The sequence below is a fragment of the Chiloscyllium punctatum genome, chromosome 40 (assembly GCF_047496795.1).
Source record: "Chiloscyllium punctatum isolate Juve2018m chromosome 40, sChiPun1.3, whole genome shotgun sequence".
NCBI lineage: Eukaryota > Metazoa > Chordata > Chondrichthyes > Orectolobiformes > Hemiscylliidae > Chiloscyllium > Chiloscyllium punctatum.
Window position 1 is genome coordinate 53,848,513 of NC_092778.1, and position 22,942 is coordinate 53,871,454.

At 41.6% G+C, this 22,942-nt stretch overlaps 1 protein-coding gene across 9 annotated transcripts in view; it reads right to left on the minus strand.

Moving 5' to 3' along the window:
- LOC140464620 (acyl-coenzyme A synthetase ACSM3, mitochondrial-like) overlaps positions 1-22,942 on the minus strand; it is an 85,176-nt gene that overhangs the window by 19,970 nt on the left and 42,264 nt on the right. For all 9 annotated transcript variants that reach the window (XM_072559927.1, XM_072559926.1, XM_072559931.1 and 6 more), the window contains 5 exons: positions 22,506-22,662; positions 19,418-19,497; positions 10,065-10,188; positions 7,204-7,284; positions 1,545-1,646 (listed from right to left, as the gene is read on the minus strand). In XM_072559927.1, the coding sequence (XP_072416028.1) occupies positions 1,545-1,646; positions 7,204-7,284; positions 10,065-10,188; positions 19,418-19,497; positions 22,506-22,662 (544 nt within the window). The remainder of the gene's footprint in view (positions 1-1,544; positions 1,647-7,203; positions 7,285-10,064; positions 10,189-19,417; positions 19,498-22,505; positions 22,663-22,942) is intronic.

The following is a 22,942-nucleotide window of genomic DNA, read 5'->3' on the forward strand; positions in this document are numbered from 1 at the left end:
GCAGGTCAGGCAGCATCCAAGGAACAGGAGAATCGATGTTTCGGGCATGATTCCTGAAGAAGGGTTTATGCCCGAAATGTTGATTCTCCTGTTCCTTGGATGCTGCACTTTTCCAGCAACACATTTTCAGCTCTGATCTCCAGCATCTGCAGTCCTCACTTTCTTCTCGAAACAAAAAGTGTGACAGGGGAAGTCAAATTAATTGTCTCAATTCACAAGCATTGACTGAGGTAACTTAATTTACCATGAAACCTCTCCTTCAATATATGGTCTTGGCAGGTTATTATACTATACCTAACCTAGAGAGATTACTGCGTTGTTTTGCATTCCAAGTTCACTAAATAGAGGTTATTTGCATTCATGGCCGCCACCTATACATTCTGAAAAGTTCATCTTGGCACTTAGTGGTGGTCAAATACTTAAAGAGATTCCCGTTTTCTACAGCACTTACTCTAGCTGAAAGACAAGCATCTTGGGCACACTCTACTTCTTAAAATAATTTGACAAGGGGGATGGTGGTATAGTGGTGAGCATAGCTGCCTTCCAAACAGTTGACTTGGGTTCGATTCCTGCCCATCACAGTGTTGTGGTTTCTGAACTGACTTTTAAATGGGCGGCACAGTGGTTAGCACTGCTGCCTCACAGCGCCTGGGACCTGGGTTCAATTCCCGCCTCAGGCGACTCTCTGTGTGGAGTTTACACATTCTCCCTGTGTCTGCGTGGGTTTCTTCTGGGTGCTCCAGTTTCCTCCCACAATCCAAATATGTGCTGATCAGGTGAATTGGCCATGCTAAAATTGCCTGTAGTGTTAGGTGAAGGGGTAAATGTAGGGGAATGGGTCTGGGTGGGTTGCGCTTCAGTGGGTCGGTGTGGACTTGTTGGGCCAAAGGGTCTGTTTCCACACTGTAAGTAATCTAATCTAAAAAAAAAGTATATTTCAATTGTGTGCTTGAAAATTCTGCACAACTACCTGAAGAAAAAGCAGTGCTTTGAAAGCTAGTGCCTCCAAGTAAACCTGTTGGACTATAACCTGATGTTGTGTGATTTTTAACTTTATCCACCCAGTACAATACCAGCTCCTCCAAATCTTGAAAATTCTCAATATTGACTTTCCCTTTAAATTTTCCTGCCACAACATGAAGTACCTTAAAGAGATTAGGGGATTGTCCACATTTTTAAATTAGACTGGTGCCAAAAGTTCTGCTGAGGTTACTTGTAGTCCGACATGGGTCGGATATGCACTACCTGACCCCTACTTGGTCAGACACTTGCCAGAAAAATATCTATTACTGTGTCAAGACAAAAGTTGGCACTTTGAGATCTTCTAAATGTGGAGGAATGCCTCCAGTCTTTAGATTTCAGAGAGTCAAAATGAAACAAATAAATCTGACTCAGTTCCATTGCTTAAGACACTACTAATTAAGCAGTTTCACTAAATCAGAAACGTCACATTCAGCAACTAACAAAGCACATTACACAAGTAATTATATAATAGCTGAAATCATCTGAAATTATCCTAAGTACTCAAAATAGAGTTACTGTACAATGTATCCAGAAAAGAGGCCAAAGGGTTTCACAGGCTTCATTTGAATGGCAATTTCACCTTCCACTTCAGGAGGAACCACATTGCAATTCTCATCAACAATCTGAAACAAGAACAACAAGAATTATGAAAACATACACACAGCAGCAGGAATAATCATTTCTTGGACTCTCAATAAAAATCAAAGTTGATACGCTTTTCAGTTTAGATTTTCTGTAGAAGGTATTAACTTAATGCTGTTCTGGGTTTCTGAAGGAAAGAACAAAGAAAATTACAGCACAGGAACAGGCCCTTCGGCCCTCTAAACCTGCACTGATCCAGATCCTCTACCTAAACCTGTCACCTATTTTCCAAGGATTTGTATCCCTCTGCTCCCTGTTCATTCATGTATCTGTCTAGATAAATTTTAAATGATGCTATCGCACCCATCTCTACCACCTTTGCTGGCAACGTGTTCCAGGTACCCACCAACCTCTGTGTAAAAGAACTTTCCATGTATATTTCCCTTAAGCACTTCCCATTTCACCTTGAACTCGTGACCCTTAATAATTGAGTCCCCTACTCTGGGAAAAAGCTTCTTGCTATCCATACTGTCCGAATCTCTCATGATTGTGTAGACCTCAATCAGGTCCCCCTCAACCTCTGTGTTTCTAATGGAAATAATCCTAACCTACTCAACTTCTCTTCATAGCTAGTGCCCTTCATAACAGGCAACATCCTGTGAACCTCCTCTGCACCACCTCCAAAGCATCCAAAACCTTCCAGTAATGTCGTGACCAGAACTGTACGCAGTATTCCAAATGTGACTGAACCAAAGTCCTATACAATTGTAACATGACCTGCCAACTCTTGTACTCAATACCCCGTCAGATGAAGGAAAGCATGCCATATGCCTTCCTGGCCACTCTATCGACCTGCGTTGCCACCTTCAGGGAACAATGGACCTCAACACCCAAATCTCTCTGTACATCAATTTCCCCAGGGCTTTTTCATTTACTGCACAGTTCGTTCTTGAACTGGATCTTCCAAAATGCATCACCTTGCATTTGCCCAGATTGAACTCCACCTGCCATTTCTCCACCCAACTTTCTAATCTATCTATATTCTGCTGCATTCTCTGACAGTCCCTTTCACTATCCACTATTCCACCAATCTTTGTGTCACCTGCAAACTTGCTAATCAGACCACCTATACCTTCCTCCAGATCATTTATGTATATCACAAACACTAGTGGTCCCAGCACGATTCCCTGTCGAATTCGACTGGTCACAGTTCTCCATTTTGAGAACCTCCCTTCCACTACTACTCTGTCTCCAGTTGCCCAGCCAGTTCTCTATCCATCCATCGAGTACACCCTGGATCCATGCGACTTCACCTTCTCCATCAGCCAATCTTGGGAAACCTTAACAAATACCTTACTGAAGTCAATGTATACGACATCTATAGCCATTCCCTCATCAATCACCTTTGTCTCTTCCTCAAAGAATTCTATTAAGTTGGTAAGACATGACCTTTCCTGCACAAAACCATACTGCCTATCACTGATAAGCCCATTTTCTTCCAAATGGGAATACATCCTCTCCCTCGGTATCTTCTCCAGCAGCTTCCTTACCACTGACGTCAGGCTCACTGATCTACAATTACCTGGATTATCCCTGCTACCCTTCTTAATCAAGGGGACAACATTAGCAACTCTCCAGTCCTCCAGGACCTCACCCATGTTCAAGAATACTGCAAAGATATCCGATAAGGCCCCAGCTATTTCCTCTCTCAGTTCCCTTTGTAACCTGGGATAGATCCCATCTAGGCCAGGGGACTTGTCCACCTTACTGCCTTTTAGAATATCCACTTCCTCCTTCCTTATGCTGACTTGATCTCGAGTAATCAAACATCTATCCTTAACCTCAACATCCACATGTCCCTCTCCTTGGTGAACATCGATGCAAACTACTCAGTAAGAATCTCATCCATTTTCTCTGACTCTATGCATAACTTTCCTTCTTCGTCCTTGAGTGGGTCAACTCTTTCTCTAGTTACTTCTGGCTCCTTATATATGAATAAAAGGCTTTGGGATTTTCCTTAACCCTATTTGCTAAAGATATTTCATGACCCCTTTTAGCCCTCTTAATTTCTCATTTCAGATTGGTCCTACTTTCCCGATATTCTTCCAAATCTTCGTCTGTTTTCAGTTGCCTAAATCTTACATATGCTTCCTTTTTCCTCTTTGCTAGTCTCACAATTTCACCTGTCATCCATGGTTCCGTAACCTTGCCATTTCTATCTCTCATTTTCGCAGGGATATGTATGTCTGGCACTCTAATCAAGCTCTCTTTAAAAGGTTCCCACATATCAAATATGGATTTACCCACAACAGTTGCTCTCAATCCATATTCCCAGTTCCTGCCAAATTTTGCTATAGTTGGCCTCCACCCAATTTAGTACTCTTCCTTTGCAACCACTCTCGTTTTTGTCTATGAGTATTCTAATAATTATGGAATTGTGATCACTATTTCAAAAGTAATCTCCTACTGAAACTTCAACCACCTAGCTGGGCTCATTCCCCAACACCAGGTCCAGTATGGCCCCCTTCCCGAGTTGGACTATTTACATACTGCTCTATAAAACCCTCCTGGATGCTCCTTACAAATTCTGCTCCATCTAAACCTCTAACACTAAGGGAATCTCAGCCAATGTTTGGAAAATCAAATCTCCCATCACCACCACCCTGATACTCCTACATCTTTCCATAATCTGTCTTCATATTTGTACCACTATCTCGCGCTTGTTGTTGAGAGGCCTGTAATACAGCCCCAACATTGTTACCACACCCTTCCTACTTCTGAGCTTTGCACATATTGCCTCTATGCTCCAGTCCTCCATAATGCCCTCCTTCAGGACAGCTGTGATATCCTCTGATCAGTAATGCAACCCCACCACCCCTTTTACCTCCCTCTCTATTCTGCCTGAAACATCTATGTCCTGGGATATTTAGTTGCCAATCTTGCCCTTCCCTCAACCAAGTCTCAGTAATAGCAATAACATCATACTCCCAGGTACTAATCCAAGCCCTAGGTTCATTTGCTTTACCTACTATAATTCTCGTATTAAAACAAATACACCTCAGACCACCTGTCCCTTTGCGTTCATCATCTGCTCCCTGCCTATTCTTCCCTTTAGTCATGCTGACTTCATTATCTAGTTCCTTGCAGGTTTTAATTACCATCTCCTTATTGTCCACTAACCTCCTCATTTGGTTCCCATCCCCCTGTCACATTAGTTTAAACCCTCCCTTTAGAAAGCTTGCAGAAATTAAGAGACCTTTGGGTCTTTTCACCATTCATTCACCATTCCTGTCAGGTTTGGTACTCCTTTGATTTCAAGACAAATTGGTGTGGCAGCACCATTTACATCACTGTGCTGCGTGCAAACTTTCCATCCAGAAATATACCTCTGTCTGACTCCAAATGTGAAATAAGTTTAGATGGGAACACATTTGGAATGAGCCATGTCCACACTGACCAGTTTGTTCATATCATGCCCTTGAGGCATGCATGGGTGAAACCAACCTTATAGGTTTACGTACTGCATTTTAAAAAGTTTATTCGTCCCCATTTGACTCATTGGTTTGTTCTTATCTCTATTCCAAGATTTGAGTATATTATCTGGGTGGTACTTCAGCGCAGAGAGAAAGTGCTGCTGTATTTAAATGGTGGTGGTGGGTAAGTTGTTGCAAGTAATTCTGAAATACAGGATTTATATGTATTTGGAGAGGCAAGGAGTGATTTAGGATATTCAGTATGGTTTTGTGCGAGGGAAATAGTGTCTCAAAAACTTGATTTTTTTTTTGTGGAAGTAACCAAGAAGATTGATTAAGGCAGAGCGATAGACATTGTTTACTTGGACTTTAGTAAAGCCTCTGACAAGATTTCACATGGTAGACTAATCAGTAAAGTTAGAACACATGGGATTCAAGGTGAGCTTTCCAACTGGATACAAAATTGGCTTAACAACAGGAGACAGAGACTAATGGTGGACAGTTGTTTTTCTGACCAGAGACCTGTGACCAGTACTGGGTCTACTTTTGTTAGTCACTTACATAAATGAGTTAGATGAGAATATAGAAAGCATGGTTAGTAAGTTTGCATATGACCACCAAAATTGGTAGGATGGCGGATAGTGAAGAAGAGATCTTGATCAATTGGACAAAATTAAAAATTACACAACACCAGGTTATAGTCCAACAGGTTTATTTGGAAGCACTAGCTTTCAGAGCATTAGTGGTATGTGATTTTTAGCTTTGTCCACCTCAGTCAACACTGGCTCCTCCACATCATTGATCAGTTGGGTCAGTAGGCTAAAGAGTTGCAAATGGAGTATAATTTGGATAAATGTGTGATGTTACATTTTGGTAAAACAAACAAAGACAAGATTTATACAATTAAAAGTAGGGCAGTGGGCAATGTTGTCAAACAGAAAGACCTACAGGTTCAGGTCCATACTTCTTTGACGTTTGCATCACATATTAGATAAGATGGTTAAGAAGCATTTACCATGCTTGCCTTTAGTGCTCAGATTTTTGAATATAAGAGTTGGGACATTATGTTGATGGGACTTCTTCTGGAGTACTGTGTTCAGTTCCAGTCACCCTCTTATAGGAAGTATATTATTAAGCTGGAAAGGGTTCAAATGAGATTTACCAGGATGTTGGCGGGAATGGAGGGTTTGAGTTATAAGGAGAAGCAGGAACTTTTTTTCATTGTAGTACAGGAAGTTGAGAGGTGATCTTTTAGAGGTTTACAAATGAAGAATGGTATAGATAAGTGAATGGCAGGTGTCTTTTCCCTAGGATCGGTGATTTCTAGACCAGGGGCATATTTTTAGGTGAGAACAGAAAGGTTTAAAAAAAGACATGAGAGGCATTTTTTTTAAGATTTCACTGAGTGTGGTTCATGAGTGGAAAGAATTTCCAGAGGAAGTAGTGGATGTGGCTGCCGTTATAATGTTTAAAAGACTCTAAGGTAAGTACATGAATTGGAAATGTTTAGAGGGATATGGGCCAAATGCGTGCACGTGGGGCTAGTTTAGTTTGGAATTATGGTTGGCACGGACTGGTTAGACTGAAGGATCTACTTCCATGCTGTACGACTTTATGATTCTAAGTGCAGAGAAGGCATTGCTAGCTTCCAGTTTAACAAAACACAAGAATTAGTCACGAACTCTTTTTTGTGTTTGTCTCTTTTTTAAAATTAGCTGTCCTGTTGCTTACAGGACAGGGAGATAGAAAATTAGTTGGCGATAGAATGTTTGAGGATATTCTGAGGATCTCTAAGTTACTCTTATCAGTGTAAGCATGACTAAAGATTGGAAGATGCTGTAAAATTGGGGAGCTATAAATATTTCTTAGGTAGAAGGGTCAGTTACCAGCTTATATAGATTTAAATTGACTGACGAAAGAACCAAAGGTTACACAAGAAACCTTCTTATTGTGATCAGTATTACACTTCTCAAAAGTGGATATGTCAGTTCTTTTAGAATTGTTTACAATATGTTTCATAGGAATTTCAGGACAACAGTCAAAGACCATTGAAAAAAAATTAACACTGCAACTCAGGATTTGCATTTTCAATGGAAATTTAAGACATCAGAGACACACTTTTTACCTGCACATTATATGCTGGAGATGGCTTCCCCATTGAGCCAGGCTTAATTTTCATCCCTTTGAATGTTGCACAGATTAATACCTAAATCATGATCATGGGTAGAGCAAAAATATTATAAGCTCAATGCTTAGCATTCTAACAATCAGAAAATACAATCCAGATTAACTAATATAAAAATACCAGCTCATTTGTTAGTATTGCTCTCCATGTTGATTTTCAACCGAACACAGGGAATGCAGGTTTTGTACAAGGCTCTCAGTGTTATGTGGATGGATGTACTCAGAGTTATCGGTTCAGGTTAAATTGATTCTAAGTAGTCAGCCTTACTCATATAACATAAGAACTGCCGGTGAAAAGTAGAAACAGTCACTTGTTTCATGAGCAAATGCAAAATATGGAGAAGTGATCTTTTTCCTAGCATGGGGATAAAGTATTTTAATGAAGATTACATCAATACCATCAATAAGTATGCATTTTCTATGTAACAGAGGCACTGGTTTAATTCTGCAAACTTACTAATCATACCTTGTACATTCTCACCCAAATTACTGATATAGATAACAAACAACAATGGACCCAGCCCCAACCCCTGAGGCATACCATAGTCATAGGCCTCCAGTCTTGATCCCAGCTGCCTGTACCTGAGCCATGCCTCCTCCTTTTTTCTGGTCAAAGTCTCAATACTTCTTGCCATCCAAAGTTCTCTACTCCTGCCAACCTTGCCCTTTACCTTCACAAGAGCACACAGACCTTGAACTCTAGCTATCACACTTTTAAAGGCCTCCCACTTGCTGGAGGTTCCTTTGCCTGCAAACAAATCACTCCAATCAATCCCTGCAAGCTCCTGTCTAATTCTACCAAAAAACTGTCCTGCCCCAATTTAGAACTTGAACCTGTGGACCAATTTTGTCCCTCTCCATTAACTATTTTAAAAGTAATAGAACAATGGTCACTGGTGCCAAAGTGCTCCCCCACTGTCACCTCAGTCACCTGTCCTGCCCTATTTCCCAATAATAGATCAAGTTTTGTCCTTTCCTGAGTAGGATTCTCTATAAACTGCTTGAGGAAATTTTTCTGAACACACTTAACAAATTCCACTCTATCTAAGCCTTTAACATCATGGTAGTCCCAGTCTATGTTAGGAAAATTAAAATCCCCTACTATGCCAACCCTATTGCTCCTGCAAGCGTTGCCAATCTCCATGCATATTTGTTCTTCTAATTCCCATTGACTATTTGGGGGCCGATAGTACAACCTCAATAAGTTCAGCATCCCTTTCTTATTTCTTAGCTCCACCACAAAGCCTCACTGGTTGATCCCTCAGTTATTTCAGCTCCGACTACTGCTGTGATACTCCCCTTAATCAAAAATGCAACTGCTCCTCCCCATTTCCCTCCACCTCTGTCCCGCCTAAATCATCTGTATTCCGGCACATTAAGCTACCAGTCCTGTCCCTCCCTTAGCTGTGTTTCTATAATGGCTATAATGTCCCAGCCCCACGTATGTATCCACACCCTGAGTTCATCAGCCTTACCTGTCAGCCCTCTTGCATTGAAATAGATGAAATTTAATCTGACAGGCAATCCTCGCTCCCTGTTGTGTTCTAGCCTGACCTGTCTCTTCATCTTGCTATTTCTGATTCCTGTATTTCCTTCCAACCTCATACTTGCCTCTCTGATGAGGAGCTTATGCTTGAAATATCGTATCTCCTGCTCCTTTGATGCTGCCTGACCAGCTGTGCTTTTCCAGCACCACACTTTTTGACTGATCTCCAGCATCTGCAGTCCTCACTTTGATCCTAACCCCATGCCAATCTAGTTTAAACCCTCCCTTGTAGCGAGTCTCCTATCACTTAGGTCCTGTTTACCCTTACCCTTTGCTGCTGTGTGCCAGAACCAGTCAGTGTTTTCCTGTGAATGGTCACCACTCCCCCAAACAGTATCCGAAACTGTATACTTGTTTTCGAGTGGGATGGCTACAGAGGAATCCTGTATTTTTTGCCTTTTGTGGTGGTAACCCAGCTATTCTCTGCCTGCACCTTAGGTGTGACCACCTCACTAAAACTCTATGATGCGCTCTATTCTAATTTTGTAATGTGGTGTAGACGTTATTCTATAAAATGCAATTTGCAAATGTTGCTGCAAGGCTACGTAAAACATGCTGACCTGCATAATTAAATTTCAAGTAGACGATGGTTTTCACAGGCAGAATGCAACACGATATTAAGGCAGGAAAGTGGCATTGACAATGATCAGATCAGCCATGATTTCACTGAATGGCAAAGCGGACTCAATGGGCTGTAAAGCTTCCTTTTGTTTCTAATGGTCTTACATTCTTAATGAGTTGGGCTGAAGTCCAAACAATCTCTTGGGGTCATGTTCATTCAGGCAATTATGGCAGGCTTCTATCAGGTCTTCTCTCTGCTTTTGAGAGTAATTTTCAAGGGATGGAAGTAAACTGTTGGTGGAACACCAGTGGTATTTGCCACAGTATTACATAACCAGCCACCTCTGGGCAGTTGGAGAGAAAGATTTACTTTTAATGTCTGGCTTGGCGTGCAAGGGAAATGGGGCATGCAGACCAACCAGTCTCAATCCTAATGACAAAGAAGTCCACAAGTTTCTCAAATTTGATGGAAGTGAGAACAGATGAGTGGACTTACAGGAGATGCAGTGGAGAAGAGAACTTTTCAGTTATTTTTGCAATGAGGATGATCCAATGTTACGTGCTGTTTCCAAAGGAAATAACCAAGAACTGCTTTCCTAGGTTATAGGCACTTCCATTCATTGCAAAACGCTGCATGGTTTCTTTCACCCTTCATTAAAGAAAACAAAACTGCTACTCAAGATCAAAGCACGTACAGTCTCGGTTTGGCCATATCCTTCATAGATGTCTAAGCCCGTTTGTTTTTTCCAAGTCACCATCACTTCAGGGTTCATGGGCTCTCCAGCACTCACACAGTGCTGGAGGCTTTTGAATCTGTAACTAGATTAAAAATAAACTACATGAGGTCACAAGTATCGAAGAGAACTTGCAGCATCAATCACATTGTTTGCGAAGTTAAATTCTCAATATATCGCAGAAATGGGAAGGAACTAGACAAGGGAGGGAAATATCAAGTTGAGGTAGTGTCACAAAGTTGGTCTTTTCTCAAAGTTACTGTGCCTTTGAGCTTTTTTTCTCAGAGAGGGGATTGGCCAGGCTCCAACTAGACTGGGTTTGAATAGATTAGTGGAACCCTTTTTGTATATACCAAACAGATTTTCAGGCAGAAAGATTTCAAGTCTTTTTAAAAAACCTGGTATAATGAGGAACCTTTTACAAGAGTCTTAATTGATTGCTTAGGTCCCCTACCTCAATATTTGTTATCAATAGTGGATGTATTGACTAGATTTCCAGTGGCCATTCCATCACACAATGTTACAGCTAAAAAGATTGTAGAGGTATTATCCACATTTTTTTTGACTCGATACGGACCACGAATAGAGATACATCAGATCAATGGTCAAACTTCACATCTAAACTATTCAAGGCAGTTATGGACAGCAGCTCAGAAATTAAACAATTCAAATCTACTGCGTACCATTCAGAATCACAGGCAGCACGAGAAAGGTGGCATCAAGCATTAAAGGCTATGTTGAGGACTTATAGTCAGGACTATCCAGATGATTGGGATAAGGGAATTCAGTTTATGCATTTTGCGATCAGAGATGCATCAAATGAATCGACCAATGTTCATTTGAATTAGTTTTTGGGCATGACGTAAGAGGACTGTTAAAATTGATTTACGAGAAATTAGTAGGTCAGAATTCAGGGACCACACAATTGGACTATGCGTCAAATTTTAGAGAACGATTAAATAGAGCTGGGGAGTTGGCGAGACAGCACTTAAAAGTATCGTAGCATGCAATGAAATAGGAAGCAGACTAGAAATCCAAAAGTCACAGTTTTGCTACTGAGGATAAAACATTAATGTTACTTCCAATAACAGGTGAACCTTTAAAAGCAAGGTGTCGTGGACCTTATCAAATTGAAAGGAAATTTAGTGAGGTGAACTACTTGGTAAGGACTCCAGACAGGAAGAAATCTCACATAGTGTGTCATGTGAATATGCTCAAAAGGGAAGGAAAGCAAGAGGAGAAGTGTTAATCATTATTACACAGACAGACAAACCAAGTTCAGAGGATTCTGGATTGGACATTCCTCAAATTAAATTGGACAATGAGGAAGTTGCCAAAAATTGGGATAAATTACTGAGTTACCATCCTGAGAAAAATCAAAATGACATGAGTGAGCTGCCTGACCTGCTGTGCTTTTCCAGCACCACTCTAATCTAGATTTGGGAGAAGATTTGAAGCTCGGGTGCTCGTTGTTGTGGTTCTGTTCGCCGAGCTGGGAATTTGTCTTGCAAACGTTTCGTCCCCTGTCTAGGTGACATCCTCTAGGTGCTCCCATTTTCTCCCACAGTCCAAAGATGAATTGGCCAAGCTAAATTGCCTATACTGTTCAGGGATGGGTAGGTTAGATGCATTAGTCAGGAGAAATATAAAGTGATAGGGTAGGGAATGGGTCTGAGTGGGATACTCTCTGGAGGGACTTGAGTGTGGTGCTGGAAAAGCACAGCAGGACAGGCAGCATTCAAGGAGCAGGAGAATCAACGTTTCAGGGAAAAGCCCTTCATTCTCCTGTTCCTTGGATGCTGCCTGACCTGCTGTGCTTTTGCAGCACCACACTCTTGACTATGATCTCCAGCATCTGCAGTCCTCACTTTCACCTTTGGAGGGACTTGTTGGGCCAAATGGCCTGTTTCCGCACTGTAGGGATTCTATGATTCTATGAATAAAGACTCTTAGTTTCCCGTTGCCTGCTGGTTCAACACACCACCTTATTCCCTGGCCAACATCAGTCTCAGGCTTGCTGCACTGTTCCAGCAAAGCTCAGCACAAGCTCGAAGGACAGCACTTCTCTAGAGATGGTTGAGAAAGAAATAGTCCCAGGTCTTTGGTACTCGGGAATGCTCAGTCCCAGTCAGAAGACCATGACGTGAGTGATTTCAACAAACTGCACAGACAGGGCAGCAGCCAGGTTTGTTGTAGGCAGTCAGCAATCTGTTTGCAGCAGAAAAACAAATTAAGAAAGAACATTGCTTCAGAGCTGCCCAGGGCTTTTAACTCCCTCTGTCTGTGATGCCAAAGTCTGTAAATGTCAGGCTGAAAAGGGCGAGTTTGCATCTGGACAGGTCAATTGCTACAAGCTCAGACTCTCTACGCCCAAACACTCCCATGGATGATCAGCAAAGATTTTCAGGCCAACAGGGACAAGTACATAGCAGGTTCCCTCCATCCTTGTTGAGGAAGTTAGGACTGCACTTAGACAGATTGAGAAGAAAGAAAAATACTTAATGAGAACCCATTGATGTGTCATCCACAGCATCTTTATAAATAACTTTGCAGTTTTGTAGATAGAAGTTCACTACTTCTTACACTGTTAGAATGTCTGCTCTATGTCTTTGCTGATAATCTCCAAAGTGACTGACATCTTGCAGCCAGGAACACGGGCTCTGTTATGTCTGGGCAAGTCCTGGCAGGAGGAGGAAAGAGAGTGGTGAATGTTGTCAAGCAGGAGGCAGCTCTGGGAGGCAGTCTGATGCTTGGTGAGTACAATGGCCCATATTGCAGATAGTTATCAATAGGAGAGGGAGATGCTATAACAAGATGTTTCCAGGTAACTGCAGACCAGTGAGTCTGACTTCAGTGGTGGGAAAGTTGCTGGAGAAGGTATTGAGGGATAAAATCTATTTATATTTGGGAAAGAATGGGCTTGTCAGTGATAAGCAACATAGTTTTGTGCGGGGTAGATCGTGCCTTACCAACTTAATAGATTTCTTTGAGGAAGTGACCAAATTGATAGAGGAAAGGAAGGCTGTAGATGTCATATACATGGACCTTAGTAAAGCGTTTGATAAGGTTCCCCATGGTAAACTAATGGAGAAAGTGAAGTCACATTGTGTGCAGGGTGTTCTAGCTAGGTGGATAAAGAACTGGTTGAGCAATAGGAGACAGAGTAGTAGTAGTTGAAGGGAGTTTCTCGAAATGGAGAAAGGTGACCAGTGGTGTTCCACAGGGGTCAGTGCTGGAGCCACTGTTGTTTGTAATATACATAAATGATCTGGAAGAAGGCATTGTTGGTCTGATCAGTAAGTTTGCAGATGACATGAAGATTGGTGGAGTAGCAGAAAGCATAGGGGACTGTCAAAGAATACAGGAGAATATAGATAGACTGGAAAGTTGGGCAGAGAAGTGGCAGATGGAGTTCAATCCAGGCAAATGTGAGGTGATGCATTTTGGGATGTCTAATTCTAGAATGAACTACGCTGTAAATGGAAGAGCCTTAGGAAAAGCAGAGAGATCTGTGAGTTCAGGTCCATTGTACCCTGAAGGTTGCTGCACAGGTGGATAGAGTGGTCAAGAAGGCATATGGTATGCTTGCCTTCATTGGATGGGGTATCGAGTATGACAGCTGGCAGGTCATGATAAAATTGTTCAAGACTTTGGTTCGGCTGCATTTAGAATACTGTATACAGTTGTGGTCGTCACATTCCCAAAGGATCTGGATACTTTGGAGAGGGTGTAGAGAAGGTTTACGAAGATGTTGCCTGCTATGGAAGGTGCTAGCTATGTAGAGAGGTTGAGTAGATTAGGATTATTTTCATTAGAAAAAAGGAGATTGAGGGGGTCCTGATGGAGGTCTACAAAATCATTAAGAGATAGAGATAAGCTTTTTCCCAGGGAGGGATTCTATAACGAGAGGTCACGTGTTCAAGGTGAAAAGTTAAGGGGGTTATATGCGGCAAGTACTTTACACAGAGGGTGGTAGGTGCCTGGAACGTGTTGCTAGCAGAAACAGGCAAGGTAGATTCATTTAAGGTGTGTCTGGAGAGATGCATGTGTAGGTGCGGAGAAGAGGGTTACAGATGCTTAGGAATTGGGTGATTGTTTAGACAGTGGATTTGGATCGGCTCAGGCTTGGAGGGCCAAAAGGCCTATTCCTGGGCTGTAAATTTTCTTTATTCGTTGGTGTCAATCATTTAAGGTACTATATTGTACTACTGTAACTATGTTTGGACAAATCTCGTGATCCTCATTGAGATTTCTGGTCTTAAAAACTTACCAATGTTGAAGTGAAATAATGATAAACTAGGCAACTTTTACAACAGAGAATTTGTACTGAATGTCTAGACTTCACTTGTTTAATCTTCTTAAATGCCACAATGACATCAGCGCCTAATTCTTGTTGCTTTCGCTGTGTTTTCATTCTTGCACTGATAAGTATTTTGTTTTTGCATGATATGCGGCTTTTTCTTTTAAACATGGATCACATTTTCCACATCAGATAATGTGCTGTCACCACTGACCTCTGGTAGTCCTCTGGTGGCCAGCTGTTTGCAATAATTACACTAAGTTTGATAAGAAGAGTGGTCTTTGCTTAATTTTAATTTCCATGCTGCTTAGTAGAAAATTACATAGAACATATAGTACAGCACAGTACAGACCCTTCAGACTTCGATGTTGTGCCAACCTTTTCTCCTACTCGAAGATCAAACTAACCTATATACCCTTCATTTTACTATCATCCATTTGCCTATCCAAGAATCGATTAAATGTCCCTAATGTATCTGACTCTTCTACTACTGCTGGCAGTGCACTCCATGCACCCACCACTCTTTGGGTAAATAACCTATCTCTGATATTTCTCCTAAACCTTCTCCACTTGTCTTAAAATTATGTCCCCTCGTGATAGCCATTTTTGCCCTGGGAAAAAGTCTCTGGCTATACACTCTATCTACTCCCCTCACCATATTGCACACCTCTATCAAGTCATCTCTCATCCTTCTCCACTCCAAAGAGAAAAGCCCTAGTGTCCTCAACCTTTCTTCATAAGACATGCCCTCCAGACCAGGAAGCATCTGGTAAATCTCCTCTGCACCCTCTCTAAATCTTCCACACCCTTCCTATAATGAGGCAACCGGAACTGAACACAATATTCCAAGTGATTGAACCAGGACTTCACAGAGCTACAGCATAACCTCATGGCTCTTAAACTCAATCCCACTGCTAATGAATGCCAACACACCATACATATTCTTAACAACTGTATCAACTTAAGAGTCAGAGAGATGTACAGCATGGAATCAGACCCTTCAGTCCAACTCGTCTATGCCACAGATTTCCCACCCAATCTAGTCCCACTTGCCAGCACCCGGCCATATCCCTCTAAACCCTTCCTATTCATATACCCATCCTGATGCCTTTTAAATGTTGCAATTGTACCAGCCTCCACCACTTCCTCTGGCAGTTCATTCCACACACGTACCACCCTCTGCATGAAAAGATTGCCCCTTAGATCTCTTTTATATCTTTCCCCTTTTATCCTAAAACCATGCCCTCTAGTTCTGGACTCCCTGACCCCAGGGAAGAGACTTTGTCTATTTATCCTATCCATGCCCCTCATGATTTTACAAACCTCAATAAGGTCACCCCTCAGCCTCTGACGTTCCAGGGAAAACAGCCCCAGCCGATTCAACGTCTCCCTATAGCTCAAATCCTCCAATCCTGGCAATATCCACATTAAATCTTTTCTGAACCCTTCAAGTTTCACAATATCCTTCTGACAGGAAGGAGACCAGAATTGCACTCAATATTCCAAAAGTGGCCTAACCAGGCTGATACGCTTTAACAGGACCACCGAACTCCTGTACTCAATACTCTGACTAATAAAGGAACACATACCATACACTTTGTTCACTTCGTGGCAACTTTGAGAGATCTATGGACATGGACTTCAAGATCCCTCTGTTCCTCCACACTGCCAAGATGCCTACTTTTATCCCTGTAATCTGCATTCAAATTCGACCCTCCAAAATGAATCACTTCACATTTTTCCAGGTTGAACTCCATTTGCCACTTCTCAGTCCAGCTCTCCATCCTGTCGATGCCCAGTTGCAACCAACAGGCCGCCACACTATCCACAACTCCACCAACCTTCATGTCATCGGCAAACTTACTAACCCACCCTTCCACTTTCTCATCCAGGTCATTTATAAAAATCACAAAGAACAGAGATCCCTGCGGAACACCAATGGTCACCGAGCTCCAAGCTGAATATTTTCCACCTGCTACCACCCACTGTTTTCTATGGGCCAGCTAATTCTATATCTCATGCCTCCTTACTTTCTGAATGAGCCTACCATGAGGAACCTTATCAAATGCCTTGCTAAAATCCATTTACACTCATCCACTGTTCTACTTTCATCAGTGTGTTTTATCGCATCCTCAAAGAATTCAATAAAGCTTGAGGGGCATGACCTGGCCCTCTCAAAGCCATGCTGACTATCTCTAATCGAGCTACGCTTTTCCAAGTGATCATAAATCCTGTCTTTCAGAATCCTCTCCAATAATTTGCCCACCACTGACCTAAGACTGACTGGTCTATAATTCCCAGGGTTAGCCCTATTTCCTTTCTTGAACAAGGGAATAATATTTGCTACCTTCCAATCATCTGGTACTACTCCAGTGGTACTACTCCAATGAAAAGGTCATTTTCAAAGGTGCAGCAATCTCTTCTCTTGCTTCCCATAGTAACTTTGGGTAGATCTTGTCTGGCCCGGGGGCTTAGCTATCTTCATGTTTTTCAAAATTTCCAGCACATCCTCCTTCTTAACATCAACCTGTTTGAGCGTATCAGCGTGTTTCACACTGTCCTCACAAATGACAAGGTCTCTCTCACTAATGAATACTGAAGCAAAGTGTTCATTAAGGACCTCCCATACCTCCTCTGACTCCAGGCACAAGTTCCCTCCACTCTCCCTGATTGGCTCTACCCTCACTTTGGCCATCCTCTTGTTCCTCATGCAAGTGTAGAACACCTTGGGGTTTTCCTTAATCCTACACGCCAAGGTTTTTCATTCAGTTCCTTCCTGGTTATGTTGTAACCCCCTAGAACGCTGTCTGGTTCTTGCTTCCTTAACCTTAAGTAAGCTTTCTTCTTCCTTTTGACTAGATGTTCCACATCTCCCCATCCAAGGTTCCTTCATCCTACAAGCTCTTCCTTGCCTCAACTGGACAAACCTATCCTTGCAAGTGCTCCCTAAACAGCCTCCACATTCTTGTTGTGCATTTCCCTGAAAACATCTGTTCCCAATTTAAGCTCCACAATTTCTGCCTAATAGCATTGTAATCCTCCCTCCATCAATTAAATGCTCTCCCACCAAGACATCTGACAACTGATTTGGTTTGTTATCAAACACCAAATCCAATATGGCCTCCCCTGTAGTCAGCCTATTGAGTCAGGAATCCTTCCTGGACATACCTGACAAAATCTGCTTGATCCAAACTATCCGCACTAAGGAGGTTCCAATCAATATTAGGGAAGTTGAAGTCACCCATGACAGCAACCCTGTAACTTCTGCATATTTCCAAAGTATGCCTCCCAATCTGCTCCTCCATGTCTCTGTTGCTGGAGGGGGTGGGTCGCTATAGAAAACTCCCAGTATAGTGACTGCACCTTTCCTGTTTCTGACTTCCACCCATATTGACTCAGTAGATAAACCCTCCTCAATGACATCCCTTTCTGCAGCTATGATACTATCCCTGATTAGCCATGCCATTCTCTCCACACCTCCCCCCGCCCCCCCCCCCCCGCCCCAATCTCCCTCCCTATTCCTTTTGAAACATCTAAACCCAGGAACATGCAAGAACCATTCCTGCCTCTGTGATATCCAAGTCTCCATAATGGCTACAGCATTGTAGCTCCTTTGTGTTAATCTCATCCATGCTCTGGATCATCACCCTTATTCTTGACACTTCTTGCATTAAAATAGACAGACTTCAACCCATCACACTGACTGCAACTTTGCTCTATTGACTGTCTATCCTTCCTCACAGAGTCTCTGCACCCTCTGTCTGTTCACCAACTAGCCTCTCCTCTGATCTGTAGCTCCAATCCCCATCCCCCTGCCAAACTAGTTTAAACCCTTCCAAAGAGCTCTAGCAAATTTGCTGCTCAGGATACTGGTTCCCTTCCAGTGCAGGTGCAACCTATCCTCCTTGTACAGGTCGCACCTTCCCCACAAGGAGTTCCAATGATCCACATATCTGAAGCCCTCCCTTCTACACCTGCTCTGCAGCCACGTTTTCAGCTGCAGAGTTCCTAGCCTCACTACTCCTACTCCTACCTTTTAGCTTCCAACCTAACTGCCTATATTCATTTTTCAGGTCTTCATCCCTTTTTCTTGCTATGTCATTGGTACCGATGTGTACCACAGCTTTCAGCTGCTCACCCTCCCACTTAAGAATCCAGTAGGCTCGATCTGAGACACTCTGACCTTGACACTCAGGAAACAAGATACCATCCGGGAGTCTCGCTTGCAACCAGGAAACAAGATACCATCCGGGAGTCTCGCTTGCAACCACAGAACCTCCTGTATGTTCCTCTAACCACTGAATGTCCTTTCACTATCACCACAGTGTGCAAATTATTTGGCCATTATTATATGACACACAAAAGTGACACATCAATGCTTTGAATGTGGCCCCACTGGAACACTTACTGGGCATATAATTGATTCCTGACTAATTAATTTCTTTATATTTCTTTATAATAAATTCTTTATAGACAATATAAAAGATAAAGTCCCAAAGTCTTACGCGAGCATAAGGCTGCTCTCTCATTTGAGACAAGCTTGATGGTGGTTTAACCTGAGGGTCACCATGCCTCAGGTGAGGGGACAGATTTTAAAGGAGAGTCCTTTGTGGTAATCTCAGCTAGTACAGGAACTGAACCCACACCGTTGGCATCCTTCTGCCTTGCAGACCAGCCAGCCAAACAGCCACTGAACTAACCAACCTCCTACATGCAAAAAACAATGTACATTCAGGAGTCTGTTGACCACAATGTAAATTCTTATCAAGCTGGAAAGGTTTTGATCCATAAATAAATATCTGGAGAATATCACCTTAAGAAAAATAAAACTACAAAAATAATGAAGTACTTTGTAAAAGTTGATTGCACCAAATCAGGATGGAGCTGTAAATGTTATTAAGGAGCTCCTGTGCAGGAGTGCAGATAACTGGATGATTTAGGTAGATTTCATTGTTATATATGCTTAGCTTAAATGGATGGTAATCAATGAATAATCAGAAAATTAATACAGTACCTTTTGACATTATTTTGCACTAGCATACGATATACAGTAGGTGGAGAACAGAAGGTTGTTATGGGATACGTGGATAAAACCTGGGAAAAGAACATTTAAAAATAAAATCATCCAAATGACAATAAAATAATATCATAGGAACAGAGGAACACAGATGCAGAAGCGATTCATTGAGCCCATTAAATCTGCTCCACCATTATATAGACCTTGGGTGATCATCTAATGCAATGCTACTTTCCTCTACTATTCCCATATCCTTTAATATATTTTAATATCCATAAATCTATCATAGATTTCTATCTTGAATATGCTCAATGACTGGGCTTTCACTGCCCTCAGATAGTTAACTCCAAAGATTGATTACCCTGTGTAAAGAAATTCCTTCACATCTCACACTTAAAATGGCCTATCTCTTATTCTGAGATTATATCCCCTGGTTCTAGACTTACCGGGGAAACACCTCATCACCTTCCACAAAAATACAAAAATGGCCTTATACAAGTTTTCGAAGTCTATTTTTTAATGAACTCATCTCATTATTCAAATCTCTAGAGAATACAGACCTAGTTTTCTCACGTTCTCCATACAAAACAATCCCGTCATCCCAAGGGCTAATATAGCAAGACTCTGCTGCAGTCTTTCTGTCTCCTCTCTTCCTCTTCCTCCCCCCTTCCCAGTACAGTCATTCCTTGTTACACATGAACAGTGTAGTCAAGGTTGGCCCAGACCCTATCCTTTTTTCTCCACTGACACATCTGGTCTGATTAAGCAGTCCTTTATGATAGGTAGGAGAGTTACACTGAAGCAGTGTGCACATTTGTTATTGACAGGATTTTCATACTCCTAACCCCCATGGATAATGAGGAATTGGTATACATCCTTCTTTAAATAAGATTACCAAAACTGCACACTATATTGCAGGGACATGTTCATTAGGCTCTATACGACTGCAGCAAAACATCTTTACTCCTTCATTCAAATCTCCTTGCGACGAAGGCCAACATTTCACATGCTTTCCTAATCACTGACATCTTTTATTTCTCACATGCTAAAGATGATCTTACAGTCCAGTATTGAGCGGCTATCTAATAAGAAGTTTACAAGTTATGAGAGGCATGGACAGAATGGATATCATCTTTTTCCTGGGGTAGAAATGTCAATTACTAGATTTGAGGTAAAAGGCAGTAAATTTAAAAGGAGATGTAAGAGGCAGGCTTTTCTTAAAAGAAAACAGTGGTAAGTGGAATGCATTAGCAAATGAGATGGAGGAGGAGGACATAATGAAAACTTTAAAGAGGCATCTTGATAGATGTATGAATGGACATGGGATAGAGGGATTCAGACAGTGTGAAGGCAAAAAGGGTTTTAGTTTAGAAAGGCATCATGCAGCCTTGGGGGGCCAAAAGCCTGTTCCTGTGCTGTGCTGTTGTTTTTTCATTAAGTTTGCATTAGCATGTATTCATATTCTCTTTTCCCTTTTGATAATTAGCTTCTTTGTCATCATTTGCTGGATTCGAAATTGCTCATAATCTTTGGTCTTAACCACTTTTCTTGTTTGAAGGCAATCTTTAAATTTCTTTTGTTAACCACAATTGATTCAACTTTCAGGTAACACCATAAGAAATAGGAATACAAATACACCATTGGGCCCCTTAAGCCTGCTCTGCTCCACTATTTAACAGGATCATGGATCCAGCATTCCTCACGTCTACTTTCTTGCCTTTTCCCCATAACCCTCTATTGATCAAGAATCTACCTTAGCGTTAAATATACACAAGGAATCCGTCCCCACAGCTCTCTGTGACGAGGAGTTCCAAATATTTTCAACCCTCATAAGAAATCCTACCCTTAGTGTTAAATTGGCACTCCTTTATTCTTAAACAATGCCCTCTGATCCTAGGCTCTCCCGTGAGGGGAAACTCTTCTCAGCATTAACTCTGTCAAACTCCTTAAGAATCCCATGTTTCAATGAGATCACTTCTCCAGCCCCCACCTGTTTAGCCTTTGTTCACAAGAAAATCCCTCCATATCCAGGGATTATTCTAGTGAACCTTCTCTGAACTGATATTCCCTGGAAATAAGAGGACCAAAACCACTCTCAGTACTCCAGATGTGATCTCACCTTGTACAATTGCAGCAAGCCTTCCCTACTTTGTACTCCAACCCCTTTGAAGTAAGGGCCAACATTGGGGAAGAGTCTAGAATCATTTGGCATAATCTTACAATAAGGGATTGCACATTTAAGACAGAGTTGAGGAAGAATTTCTTTTGAGGGTAGTGAATCTTCTTTATCTTAGAGGTTGCAGAGACTGGGTCATTAAGGATATTGAAAGCTGAGGTAGAGTTTTAATTAGCAATGGCAACAAAGGTTTTGGGGAAAAGAAGTGGAGAGTTATCAGATCAGCCTTGATCTCACTGAACAGCAGTCCAGACGTTTTGGGCTGAATGGCCTATTTCTGTTCATCATGAGTCTGTAGTTAGCACCTGTTAAGAATGCTCTCAACTGACTCAGACTTTAGGAAAACCTAGGAGCAAAACTGCAATAATTTTGATTTAAAAATGGAGAGAAGGAACACTCGGCCCCCACCACCCCCTAAAAAGGTTTTTCCAGCATCCATTATTCTGTAGTCTACTATCTCCTAAGAGGAGATTGCTGTTGCTAGGAATTGGAAGGAACTTCAGCAAACCGTACTCACAAAATCAAACATTCACATTAAACAACAGAATAAAGAGAGCCAATGAACACATTTTTTAACTTAACAACTTAATAAATGATCATAAATTCAGGGCAAATTTAAAGCAAAATAAATATCTGTAATTTGTAGATGGTCATCTAGACTTCCAAAGAAAGCTTTTCCTCTGGCTATAAGCCCGCAATGGAATGACTGAAAATAATAAAAAAAGTACCCAAAGCAAAAGTTTGTAATTAAGTGCTGTGTTTTGATCAGGAATGCCATATAATGGCATTGAAGAAAAGGAATCGCATTGATCATGGAATTCATTCCACAGGTAAGGGGTTTATACAATTAGTCGCAACAGTATACATGCAATATATTTTAAAATTGAAAGCTAATGACTGTTTGCTTACTTCCAATATAATTTTCGAATCAAACCGTGGCATCTGATGGACAAAAACACAAGCTCCTTGAATCCAAGGTGAAAAGAAGCTGCTCCATGCAGACTTAGCCCAGCCAGTGTCTGAGGTATTCCACATCACATCAGAAGGAGTGAGATCTAACCAGTACCTGGTAGAGGGCATTATATAGTCAATTTCCTGTCCTGCTGCATTATAACCAAACTACTTTTGGAAGACTAGCTAATGCTGGATTTTGTTTTGGATCAGAACAAAATGAAGTTTGTATAATAATAAAACTTCTATCAACTGAAATAGGTGGGGATTCTGTCCAAGTGACAGTGAGTATTATAAAACAACTTTCAGGAAAATGCCAGATTCAATTCTTGATCAGGAAAATTAACAGAAATTGTTGGGAATACTCAGAAAATCTAGAAATGTTGGTGGAGAAA